The 13,444-nt window shown below is 38.2% G+C and overlaps 1 protein-coding gene across 3 annotated transcripts in view; it reads left to right on the forward strand.

Annotated features, from left to right (window-relative positions):
* The window catches only part of SNX10 (sorting nexin 10), a 73,106-nt gene extending 65,728 nt beyond the window's left edge, over positions 1-7,378 (forward strand). The window contains exons 6-7 of one of the 3 annotated variants that reach the window (XM_029234018.1): positions 4,767-4,979; positions 5,435-5,795. In XM_029234018.1, the coding sequence (XP_029089851.1) occupies positions 4,767-4,979; positions 5,435-5,516 (295 nt within the window). In that variant the 3' untranslated portion in view covers positions 5,517-5,795. Of the gene's footprint in view, positions 1-4,766; positions 4,980-5,434 lie in introns of all 3 variants that reach the window. The other 2 variants (XM_029234017.1, XM_029234019.1) reach the window with 2 other exon arrangements.
* Positions 7,379-13,444: the final 6,066 nt, after the last annotated feature.

Below are 13,444 nucleotides of genomic sequence, written 5' to 3' on the forward strand. Positions count from 1 at the left end.
CTTCGTTTGCTAGAAAGAATGCAATAATGTAACACATGTATTGCCGACCTCGTGGGTAGTTAAGTCATTCAGAGGATGGCTTGGAAAGGACTCTGCAAACCTATTTATTAAGTGACTGCTTTGGACCAGGCTGGGTACTGGGGATATAGGACTGCACAAGATGGACACATATCCTTGACCTCTTGAAGCTTCCATTCTAGTGGGAAGCGACTATATACATAGCAGGGATGGCTAGATTCATTAAAATTGGATCTGGATTACCATGCAGAAGTCAAATCATGAAACGGACACCAAGTTCTCTTGTGATGTTATCTGTTCCATTATGGTCTGTGAACATTAGTCTCCAAGTGATGAGTTTCACGTTAAAAATGAAAGCTGGTGCTTCCACGTGGTTTGAACCTGAAGGAAGTAAGGAGTCTAATACCACACGGTTGGATTCAGTCCTGACCTAAATGCCCTGAATACTGTGACCCTTCCAATCCTCGCCACCTTCTTTTCTGTGCCCCTCAGATTCTGATGCATAGTCTTCATGTTCTTTGTCTAGTTTGTGTAGAAATAGCGACCTCGCATGTCTTTGCCCCGGGTACACCCCCTCTGTCACCCCAGCCTAAGCCCACTTTGGCAAACTGGATGTGACATGCACCTCAGCCAGCCATCTGTGTCCTGACCCCACCTTGCTGTCCTCTGAGGCCCTGATGGTTACCCATTAAGTAGGGCCACCGTTAGGAGCCTGTACCTTGTTTGTAGAGCACTTTCGGAACTTGAGAGGGAAACACCACAGCATTAAAATGTGAAACATGCCTGTGTTGTAGATTTTTAGCAGGTACTTTTTAAACTTGGTTTTTAGGTAAGTTTTGAAGTTATGAACTAAGAGCGCTATATATGTTCAAACCCTTTGAAACCAAAATGCTGCTGTCTCTGTGCATAGGTGTATGTCTGTAATACAAATGTATATTTTTTCCATTTTAAGGTCATTTGTGAAGTAATGCATAATTAATAGCAAAGTACATATCCAGGCCACTCTTCATAGAGGAATTAGAAAGTTGTTTCTTTGCCAGGATATCAAATAAGAGTAATTTATACTATTTTATTGAACACTGGCTATGTTTAGCTTTTTACATATTTTATCTCAATACTTACCACGTTAGGAGTCAGGTTTCATCTCAGTTTTATAGACAAGGAAATTATAAGAAAGGTAGAGGCACTATATTAATCCCAGGAACTGGCAGGTTTATAATTAGAACTCTTAAATGCTAGCTAAATTTGGTCAGTATGATTGTGAGATTTTTCAAATATATTCATTTTTCCTCAATCTTGGCTATACTCTCCCTTTTGGGTCTCCCCCCGCCCCCCGGTTACTTTTAAATTGTAAGTCACTTTTACTAATAGTTATGAAAAAAGAAGTTATAGACTAAATGATAAATTCTGTTGGTAAGTTTCTAACTATGAAATTGGCATTCCTACTAACTTTTTACATTTGATTGCTATCACAAATGGGAGCCAGCTTTCCTTCTTTACTGAATCCACCCCATTAATATAACTACATGTACCTTACAATGTAGACTTTTGTATTACAGTTTTGTATTTCTTAAAAAATTAAGGAATTGCATAAAAATTTTTTTTTTGCAAAAGGATACCATGGAAACACTACAGCTAGTTTTATACACACACACACACACACACACACACAATTTTTATAAGTCTTTGTGTTCAATAGAGGGCACCACAGCACAGATCATGAGTATCTTCAGTGAAGATTTGTAGGTTTTATTTTTTTCTCATGGTAAGAGGTAAACAGGCTGAATTAATTTTTTTTTCCTACATCAAACTGATAACCTTCCACACGCTATACAGATGTGTATACATATCATTATATGGGGTTCAGTAGACTCAGGGCATCCTTAGTTAGGTTTTGCATAGCTATATATATTCTCAGCTGAACCAATATATAACACACCTAATAAAATCACGTTGAGGAAAACCAGATTTTCAGCTGTGTTTAATTCAAGGAAAAACAGGTTTTGCTTCGTTTAATTTAAAAGTTGGTATGGAGAAAGGAATAACTTTTGACTTGTGTTGTAAATATCCTTTCAGAAATTCCTTTAAAATTCTAGAGGCTATTTATTGTTCCTTTTATAAAGGCTTGAAAATTGTATACATTTATTTTTATGGAGGCTTATAAAGATGACATTTTATTGACTGTTTTACTAAATACTCTTTATATTAAGTTTGAAGTTGATTTTCTGCTGTTAGATTTGTTGGTGGAAAATGTGGCACAAGTATGATTAAGGTAAAATAAGGTTTAATATTATGATGGCAGTCACAGCACTCTCTGATATATACTAAACCAGATATTACTTAAAATGAACTAATTATGCTCACTGAACCAGATGGGAAAACACTCTAAAAATTTTGTATTTTTAATTTTGGAATGAAATACTGGACTGAAAATAAAAATCCTAAATACAATAAAAAAGTATTTTTGCTTATTTAAAACTCATACCCATGGAGTACGGTGACATACATTTAGCCAATCAGACAGAAGCAATTCAAAAAACCTAGACTGTGCCTGGCACATGTTTTTGAACTCAGGGCCTGTGTGGGTGTTCAGATGTTCCCTGAACATCCTTCTCCCAGTTCAGGATTGTGAGCTGGGTGTGCCGGGCTCCCTCTGGCTGTTCACCTGTGTGTCCTCCAGATGGCAGTATTAAGCAGAAAAGAAAACACTGGGAAATGAGTCTAATGCACAGTAAAATTGGAAATTGAATTATAGCTCAAGAAAAAGGACAGTAGCCTTGAGGTGCAGATCAACCTGGACTCCGATCACTTTTGTTTGCTGTACCCATGTGTTAGGTTACTAGCAAGTTAATAACAGTGTGTGACCAGTTCAAGGCTCAGTAGAATTGCTTTAGACATGAAATAAAGCTAAAATGAATTTGTGTCCAATATCATTGGCATTAGTGCTCATTACTTTTGTGGTGTAATGCCTCAAACCATCTAAAATCAGTTTTAAAGATTACCCATTATTTTATAAAGAAAATACATTTCCAGCAGAAACAAAGCAGTAAGTATAATCCTATGAACAGTTACTTGTAACACTGCTGGCAGGAAACCACTGACAAAGGACACAGGAAACACTCCGTTCAAACTTCACAGCAAATGCAAGGTAATATTAATGGCTCGTTGCTATATAAATCTTCTCTTGATTTGAAGCATTCAAAACAAGAGTGGTAAACATTTATAAAGGTAGAAAATAAATCTCAAAGAGTAGTAAAAGGGATTTATTACTTTACTCCTTATACTTGGTAAATTAATCTTTGTCATGCGATATGGTCATCTTCTGAGGGCACCCAGGGCAGAGGACATGGGGGGAGTGTAAATACTTAACTGCTTTGCTTGAGACTTTGCCTTTTAAAAAGGTACGAAGGTTTTCCTTTTCCTTTTAGTAGGTCAGTAAAGAGTATTTCTCAAACTACATTTGTAAGCCTATTTGAAGCAAAGAGGACAGCTAGATTTTGGTTTTGATCCTGTGCATTTTTAGACGCTTGCCTTCTTGAAGAAATAATTCTGTTTTATATGGAAGAGAAGGAAATATTCCAGTGACCTTGGATTTTAAGTAAATTAATATGAATGGCCAAAAGAGATTTACTTATCTAATTACTTGTTTAAAAAATGCAGAATATAAAGTAAGTTTCGTTTGGTATGAAATACATACTCTGTTTTTCATAGATCTCTATATGAAAAAAATCCCATGTTGGACAGAATTATACTTGGGTTTCAGTGTTTCAGTTTTGTCTCCTATATCTGGTCTTAGTGTCTGTGTTATATCATTATCGAGCTATTAATAGAGACTAAATTATCCTACATCAAAATCTTTGCTAAAAAGAGAAAACCAGTTTTTATTTAAATATAAGGGTATTCTTTGACATGCATTTCAGAAAAAGACACATTCACTGCTAATACGAATTTGAGCGCGTGCAGATTCTGCTACAGGGCAGTTTTTCATCCTCCATGCAGTTCTGATGCACCTGCTGAAATTTGTATTCTCTTTGTAAACTCCGATCTTGCATGTGAGAAGGCTAGTAGGTACTTATTACAAAATTATCATACTTTAATTACATATATAGTAAAATTGGCTGGGAGCGATTTTATTTAGGGACTCATTTTAAAATAGATACGTAGTGCTGCTGAAGATTTTGTAGAAATTTCTAGTCAATCTTAAGTATTCAAAAAAGCCACCTCTCAACTGAGCCCTTGTGAACGTGTATATAAGCATCCTTGTAAAGTTTGAAAATGTAAGACATGCTGAGAAACCTATTGACTTTTCAATATAGTTTTTAATAGTTGTTGAAAGTTTTGATGTTTTATGACAGCCTAGCCAATAAAGATCACAGAATTGACATGCTGGTTGGCAGTAAATTTTTTAAAAGCAGAATAAATTTCTGTGACTATCTAAGCAAAATATTTCCATAATTAATCCACATGGTCATAACAGATGGTTAAATTCAAGAAATGTCCTTGAAGTTATTCTTTTAACAGATGTTCTTAACTATTAGCTTCATGTTTTTACTCACCTAAATTTCCAAATCATCGAATAGAAGTTAACATATGCTTTCATCCGTTTAATAGGCAGAGTCGTAATTGATGCCAAGTTTGCCATAGTAGAGAAATTACTTCAGTGGCACATTTCTAATGTTTTTCTCTTTCCCACCCTATAATTGTCCATCCCCGTCCACTGGTCATGTCTCCTTTTTTCTTTTACATAGGGTCCTACAGAATGCACTTCTGCTTTCAGATAGCAGCCTTCACCTCTTCCTGCAAAGCCATCTGAATTCAGAAGACATCGAGGCATGTGTTTCCGGGCAGACTAAGTACTCCGTAGAAGAAGCAATTCACAAGTTTGCCTTGATGAACAGACGTTTCCCTGAAGAAGAAGAAGAAGGAAAAAAAGAAAATGATATAGATTATGATTCAGAAAGGTATTTCCTTGCATTTTGATTTAATGTATACGTATTTATATAACACATTGTGCACATATGCGTGTGTATAGATATATACGCACACTCCACTTTTTTGTTGATGTAATACTAAGATAATGAAAAAATTAATTGACTGAGATTTTATTGAGCTGTGACAGCTCATCATAGTAGTCTTCACACACACCTCCACACTGAATTAATGAATGCAGTAGAAATTCAATTATCTGCATTCTGATTATGTGACTTTCATTTAGTCAGACTTGAATTATTCGCGTTTAAATTATCTAGCTAAAAAAATATCCGACTGCACTCCAAATGGCTAATTAAAAGTCCAAATTTCCTGTCTCTCTCTGTGACTGGAGATAATTAAAGTTCTCCTCTGTTACTCAGGCTTTGAGTGTGTTGTGAAAACCAATTTCCTCTTTTTATTATTTTCCCCCTCTCTTCTTTTCCAGTTCATCCTCCGGGGTTGGACATAGTAGTGATGACAGCAGTTCACACGGATGTAAAATGAGCACAGCTCTGCAGGAATCCTGAAAAATAATTCTAATGTTACCATTTTAGGAATAGCAAACTGTGTCCAGTCGTAGAGCAGAAAGCTTGCTAATAATATATTCTTAACTAAAGCTCACTGTCATATTAAGTATTTAAATTCGTAAAGATGTTGTGTTGTTTATTAGTGGTATTTTTATGTTGTCCTATTTTGGCTAAGCTTCTGTAAAAAGCTAAAAGCCAGTGAATGCAGTATTCTCCTTGATAGGCGCACGCTATTGGTAAAACAAGATCCTGCCCTCAAATGAAATGATTTATATGTTTAAAAAAACCTAGTTGGCTTTATTGTATTTTAAAAGATAGGTAAATAGGTAGCATTTGAAATCCAGATAGAGCATTCCTTCTTGTATCACTGGGGCAGTGTTAGCATAAACACAGCAGGCATGGTCTTAGCCGCTAGGAAGACTTTCAGCACAGACCAGAATGCCTCTCTCAGACAGGCGGCTGGAATTCTGTGGGTACCTCCCCTGCACTGGGAAAACACTTACTTTTGGGGTGGTTGATTGAAATGTTTTAAGAGTGTTTAACCTTTCCAGTATTCTATTTCACACGTAAATGGAAAATGTATCTTATGAATAGAGAGACGTTAAAATTATGTTTACATCTTAGAGAAAAAGCCCAGAAATAGCACTAGTCATTTTGCTTATATTTGCAATATATAGATTCAGAAATACATTTTCATTGTCCAAAATCAGCTTTAACACATGGTTTCTGGAAACAAACCATTTGTTTTCATTATCTGTGTGTAATTAGAATTATAGGTTCATGATTTATTTTCTGACTTAATGTGCAATTTCTTATCACTAGATACCTTTCAGTGTCAGCGACAGTTGCTTCTTACTTTTTTAAGTTAAAAGTAGGATCTTATAAAAATTAATAAATTTTGCCAATAAATATTCCCATAATTTAGAAAAGGATATGAACTTGCTAATTTCAGAATTAATTATTCATTTTTAAAAAGTCCTTTCTTTTAAGGCATTTGCCTGAGCATCTATAAATGCTTATTTTATGAAGCAGTAATTAAATGTCTTTTTTTTTTCTTTTTTTAGTGGCCCAAAGGTTAAATGTCTTAGATAAAGTACATTGAACTTCAAAAAAAAAGTACATTGAACTTCAAATTTCAGATAAAGCAGCATTTTCTTGAGATAATTGTTCAAGTTTCTTCCTGGTTGAATGGTACAAAATATCTCTGAAATTAACAGGAAGATATTTTTACATAACTGGTATAACTTGTTGCTTTAATTAAATATTACCTCACCTCATTTTATTTTAACTAGGAGTTTAAAAGTATTATTTAAAGAGTCTTTGAAATGCTTGTAACTAAGAACCAACAGAAAAAATTAAATTTAGAATACGAATGATCTCCTTAATTTCGCCTTTTTGTTTGCTCTAAAACATTATTGAACTTTTCGTAAATATTTTGATTTAAGGTATCTTGGATCTTGTTACTTTGTCATCTAAGACTCATTATTTTAATACGGGGGAAAAAAAGATTTAGCAATTTCTTTTTATCTTGCCAACATGTAAAGTTTGCCATCCAGTCATTTGAGTGTGATCCCTAGGTCCTTGGCAATACGTATTTGCATTCACGTTATTTCTGTTTTACTGCAGTTTTGAAAAGCATATAACGTGCCACCAATCGTCATGTGATTTTCAGATGATGTAACTATAGCTATCAAAATTGATATTAAGTAATGCCTAATACTGTGATATGTAAACTTCATGAGATCTTCATTTTCACATTAAACATGAAAAAATCAACTTCAGTTTGTTGGATCGCTTATTTTATACAAGAGAATATATTTCTTCTGTCTTAGATCTAAATTCAGTGTGTCTTGAATGATTAGTAATTTTTAATGAATAATTTTGGTAAAATTTGGTTTCATATTCACTGTAGTTGTGTACATTTAAGGTTTAGCCTTGGTTTGGTTGTTTTGATATCTAAGCACTGGCTTCTTTAAACTGATTTCCTGCAGCTGAAATATTTAAATGAACTTCAGCCCCCAATGGCTTTCTTGTTTTGTTCAAGTCTCTTATTTTTCTCCGCCATATTTTTATAAAGCCTTCTTTAGAAAAAGAAAACAATTACTTAAATAACTAAATAGCATAGATGTTTATTTAAAACTATTTTAAGTGTAACAAATTTAAAGAATTCTAATCCTGGTTGCTTTATGATTTACATACAAAAAACTGTATTTCCCTGGCTAATTCTTAAAGGGCACACTTATTCACCTATAAAGATAGTTTATGTGTTCTGTTTGAGAACTGGTTTTATATATAACCCAAAGGTGTCAACAATGAAAGTCAATACCTGTTACTTAGGGCTTCTTTTAAAGTCTCACTTGGAAGAAAGTGATTTAAATTCTAGTTAAAATTTCAAGTTTTAAAAATTACTAAGGAAAAACAGAAATGTTAATCTTTAGTTATGTCCCTTAAGATATTAAATATCTTGCAGGAGCTTTTTAAGCCTAGTTCACATTTTACTAAGTAATTAAATACAAACAAGTGATACGCAATAACCTTACTATAGTCTGGTAAAAAAAATAAAATTTCTTTCATGGCTATTAAGAATTTAAACAAATTCATTTATCCTAGCCACAATTACCATTATATCCCAACAGTAAACTGAATGTTGTTTTGAACTCAGTTTATGTTTTTTGGTGCCTTAAGGAGTCATCATTATTGAGCTACTGTGGTACAAATAAGGTTTTCAGTATTTCAGCTATAAAAGAAGACCCTTTTCCATGAAAGGCCTCTAAAATTTTAAGATAAAAATAACAAAAGTTTATTCTATTTCTAAATAGTTTTCCTCTTAATATTTAAATCACTTAGTTGGTATCCTATGAATACAATGCAACATCTTTTCAATGTAGGAACAATTTATTTCAATACAATTTTCTGCTTTTGTTTGGAATACAGACCTTTATTGTATATATAATATATACACATATTTTCAAATACACAAAGCTGTCTGAAATTAGTTATTGCAGTTTGACAGGCAAAGCATAGATACAATTTCCTTTGCACATAAAGGTCATAAGAAATGAATACATTTTAGTAGAATGGAGTTCAAAAAGTTTAGGACGTAAATAAGCAACAATTTCTTTAAGTTTGAAGTATTTACAAAGGATTTTGGCTCTATTCTTTGCCATATGCAGCTCACAAACGAGTCACCATTGTTCCTTTAAGTCAGGCACAATTGCTCTTCACTCTTGCTGGAAACTTTTCTAGATCATTGTTATGAACAGTGCATCGGACACTATTTTAGCTGCGCAAACTCTGGTAGTGACCCTTTTCTCTTTCTCCAAAATTCCAAAGGCTTGTTTTCAAAAGATAGGAAACGAGAAAAAAAATTAAGCTACAGTTTTCTAAGGAATTTAAACTCTGGTCTAAAGAGACTATGCAAATGGTTTATGCCAAAGAGGAAAATACCCTTTCTCCCCCGACGAGAAGTGTAGACGCATCCAAAGCCCCACACCGCTTGTCTTTGCCGCTAGAGGCACAGCACGGGCATAACTTGCGGTTGTTTTTGCTTGTTTCTTACCTCTGGGCCTTCTTTATAGCTCTGCCCCCCACCCCACCGGCGGCGGCGCTCCCGCGGCTGCACCCGGGCCGCCTGTTGGCTGCAGCGCCCGGCCGGCTCGCGCACACTCCCCGCGATGCGGCCCGCACACGCGCGCTCCCGCTGCCTCCCGCCCTGGCCGCTCAGCCTCCGGCGGCGGCGGCGACTGCGTGGCAGGTAGCGAGCCAGTCGGCCTCAGTCCGGTAACCCATGGCAACCGCCCCGGTAACCCATAGCAACTGCGCGGCGGAAAGAAAGGGGGGGAACCCGGGTGGAGGGGGGCAGCGGGTGGTGAGTGGGAACAACAACCGCGAAGAGACAGGATTTACAGCACCGACCTGCAGCGCTCCCTCCCCTGCCCACCTGCCTCGAACGTGGGCACCGCGAGGCCCCCTTCCCAGGGTTAGAGTGACAGCTTGGCGGCTTGAAAAAAAAAAATAAAATAATGCAGAGGGGCCTGGGGTGGTGGGTTTGGTGCAGGAGGGAGCTTTGAATACCGATGACCCCCTGGGGCCTCCGGGTTCAGTCGTCTCCGGGTCCCCGCTGGTTTGGCAGCGCGCGTGGAGCCGGCCCCCGCCGCTCGGGTGGGTTTCGGGCTTGGCTGGGTCAGGGCAGCCGGGCCGGGGAGACGGCGGCGGCCGTTCTCAGTCTAGGGCTGGACCCGAGTCTTTGTTCTGCAGATGCTCGCGCGGCACTGCGGCCTCCGCCCCGCCGCCCGGCCCGAGAAGGGGCGACGACGCGCCGCCGGCGCGGGTGTGGTTCAGGCCTAGAGCGGCCCCGGAGCGTCCCGGGGTCGCGGCGGGGCTGGGGCCAAGCCCACGCGTTGCGAAAGTCTTATCTGCGCACGCACCGCACACATTAGTCGACCCCTTTCTCCTCTAGTCTCCCCAGAACCCTAAATAAAACCTGCGGGTGGGCGCGCCGTCGCGTTAACCCGTTAATCTGTCTGGGAAGGGAGGGGACCGACGACGCTTGGTGTCGGGACTTGCTCGCCGGGGAAGAAGCGCTTGCCTCTGGGTTCAGAAACGGCCCTGGGTCAGGGTTTAATGTGTGTATGTGGGAGGGTGGGGGACGTATAGGGAGGGACTTGTCCCTCACCCCATCAGGCCTGGAGCCCAGAGGCCGAGCTTCCTTTACCCTGGAAAAAAGCGCGCGGCCAGTGGCGACCCGATGCAAGGCTGCGGGAGGACAGAGGGGGGCGCTGCTGGGCCAGCGCGGTGGCCCGGCGGTCCGCGGCAGAACGCGCCGCCTGGGGTCTGGCTAGCTGTCTGTGTGGTGGCGTGGTGTTAGGGCTCCCAAGTGGAAAGAACCCTCGCCTCACACAGCTTTCCGTCGGTGCTTGGGAGCATCATCTGCTCGCTTGTGTATTCGCCGAACACCCAGCCCTCAAAAGGATGATGCAGGAAACACAACCAGAACAGGTTCCATTGGATACATTGGAGTACCTAGGTACTTAAAAAGTCCACTCCATCAGGAAATGTAGTGTGGTGAAGAGAGATGGCACTGGACGCCTATAGTTCTAGGTCTAAATCTAACTAGTTGTGATTCCAGGTGCATTTTGATGTTTTAAGAAGGATAAGGCCCGGATAATTTTTGAAGTCCTTTGAGATCTTAATCCTCAATTATTCTCCCTCCGTAGGTGTGTGCCAGTTACAAATACAAATAGCAAAGCCTACACAAAGACCTGCACAAGTATAACATATATTTGTACAATATATGGTCCTGAAAAGGTGAGTAGATCAACAGTGTTTTATATATCTAATACTTTTACTGGTAAACAAAAGGGAAACTGGCTAAAGAATCCTATTGTAATCCTTTCATAAGGAAAAGAATCTTCTGAATATATGCTTTTGTTGCCGCAGATCTTAGGGAAGCTTTGGTTTATTTGCACAAACGTGCACGTTCTGGGCTCCGCTGCCTACTGGGCACCAGGTACAAAGGAGACTGTAAACTCTCAGACCTGTGTAAATTGTAAAAGATAGCTTGCCTGCCCTGGGATCCATTCTGTACAATCCCAGCCCTCTGCATAGTGGTGTACTGGGAGCCCTGTGCTGTAGTTTAATTTTTTTTTTTTTTTAACAAAAGCAATTACAGAAAAGTGCAAATTTAACGTGTGACATTTAACGTTTTGCTGTGGCAGGCAGCCTCCACTTAAATGGGGCCTTTCTGCAGAACAACAGGAGCCAAAAGGCCTTGTGTCATGGAGTAATGTAAGACACAATCTGGGCTGCAAATGCACAATGAATCGGGAAGGATTTATGTAATTAATTGACCAGTCTTAACCTGTTATCGTGATGTAAGGAATTTGGAACTCATTAATTTGGGTTCTGACAGATTTCATATTAGAGCTGGCAAATATGGATTGAGCCTCTTATTCTTGTAGCAGCTGGAATTTCCATGACAGTGAGGATTAGTGAAGAAGACCTATTGCTGGAGTCAAACTGCCTCTTTGTAATCAGTAGCCCTGCTCTGTATTAAAAGGATAATGGGAAAAAAAAAAAAAAGTAAGAAAAGAAAAAAAAAGGAAAAAGCATATTACCTGGTTGAAGGAGCGGAAGGGGCTGGTGCTCACACTGCTGGTATGTGTATTGAGCGCAAGCACCTGCAGTTGAATGAAAACCTTAATTTCAGTCATAAAGTTAGCTGGTTTCTCAAGCACCCTGAGAGCACGTGAAGGTAGAGAGGTCTCAGGGTCAGGTTTAGTATAGCTGTCCAAGTTAGAAGGGATTAAAAGATGGAGCCTTTGAATTTCCTCTATGTGCACACAGAAATGTATGAAGAAGGACATAGAAGTCTTATGAGGGGCAAATGGCATTTTCTGAATATCATATCCACAAAGGAGCGATTCAGAGCCCCGAAGGAGAAACTGGCTTTCTCAGGAGCCACTGACTGTCTCCTAGTCAGAGCTCCTTCGTGTACCTCATGAAACCCAGAATTCACATAATGAGCAGTTCGTCGATAATCTAATTTGTGTCCTTTTCACAGAATACGATGTTTAATGAATCACCCGTTTGGAACTCTCTAGTTTCTTCTTTGAGATTTTAAGAAAATCCAGTAAAAATCTAACTTTCATTTTTCACCCTCTTTGATAATCAGAAAAATGCTAGGTTAGAAAAAAGTTCCAAGATTAAACTAAATGCTTTTTCTTTTCCTTTCTTTCATAATAGGTTTCCCCAATTACTGTGCAACGTGATAAGGTTAATATAACAACTGCCATAAGGATCATTAATACAGGAAGATAAGCAAAGTTGCACGTTTAAAATATTTTCAGGGTATCATTTGCCTCCTTCTGCTAATGCAGAATACAAGCACTGCATATTTAACTTTTTAGACATAAAGCCCAGTTGACCTTTTCTAGTGTGTTATTCATACTAGAATATTCATAAATACTATTCAAAGTTGGATACTGACTGCTCTTGAAATGTGTTTTTAAATTTGTATATTACTTTAAAAATTTTCCAAACAACTTTAATTTTAATATAAGAAATATTGTTACAATGTGAATCTTTGCAAAAACAAAAGGATTTCCAATCTCCTCTCCCACTTTTTTTGCTGTCTTGATTCCAACCAAATTCCAAAGTAAAGAATTTTTTTTTTTTTTTTTAGTGATAATGGAATATGATCTAGCAATGAAGTGCTTGGTACAAAGATTTGTTTTGTGATTATCTTGTTAAGGTGTGATTTCTTCAGCTTTGGTTCCATTTAAGTGCATGCATAAACACTGGAAATTTGCATCAGTATATCAATGTTATCCTTCACGTTGAGAGCAAAAAAAGAGCTAGTAGTTGTTATTGGTATTATTATTTCAGTGGGAAGTCTGTGAAGATAAACAATTGATATCAGCAAGACTTGGATAACTAGTATAAACCTTGACAAGGGCGATTAATAGTGTATATAAACACACTTCAAATTTGTATACACTATCTCAGCTCTCACCTAGGGATTTCTTTGTATTCTTTTAAAAGGGTAATTTGTAAGTTGACAATTACAAGGTTATCAGCTTATGTGCTGTATGTACTGTTTATATATTGGAGGTATGGAATGGACACTTTGAAGTGTGATTTAGCCTAGAGGGTGTTGACAGGAAGGAAGTCTAGTGAACAGGGTTCTGGCTCTGCCACTAACATATACCCAAAGGCAGCTCCCACCCTCTGTAGACTGCAGTTTCCTCATCACTACAGTAAGAAGACAATACAGAATGTCTTTAATATTCTGTGTTAATAAGGGTTATAGAAAGAAAGAAAGAAAGAAAGAAAGGAAAGAAAGAAAGAAAGGAAAGAAAGAAAGAAAGAAAAAGAAAGGAAAAGAAAGAAAGAAAGAAAGAAAGAAAGAAAGAAAGAAAGAAAGAAAG

Source organism: Monodon monoceros, unplaced genomic scaffold (genome assembly GCF_005190385.1).
Source record: "Monodon monoceros isolate NGI ecotype Baffin Bay Population unplaced genomic scaffold, NGI_Narwhal_1 Super_Scaffold_2, whole genome shotgun sequence".
NCBI lineage: Eukaryota > Metazoa > Chordata > Mammalia > Artiodactyla > Monodontidae > Monodon > Monodon monoceros.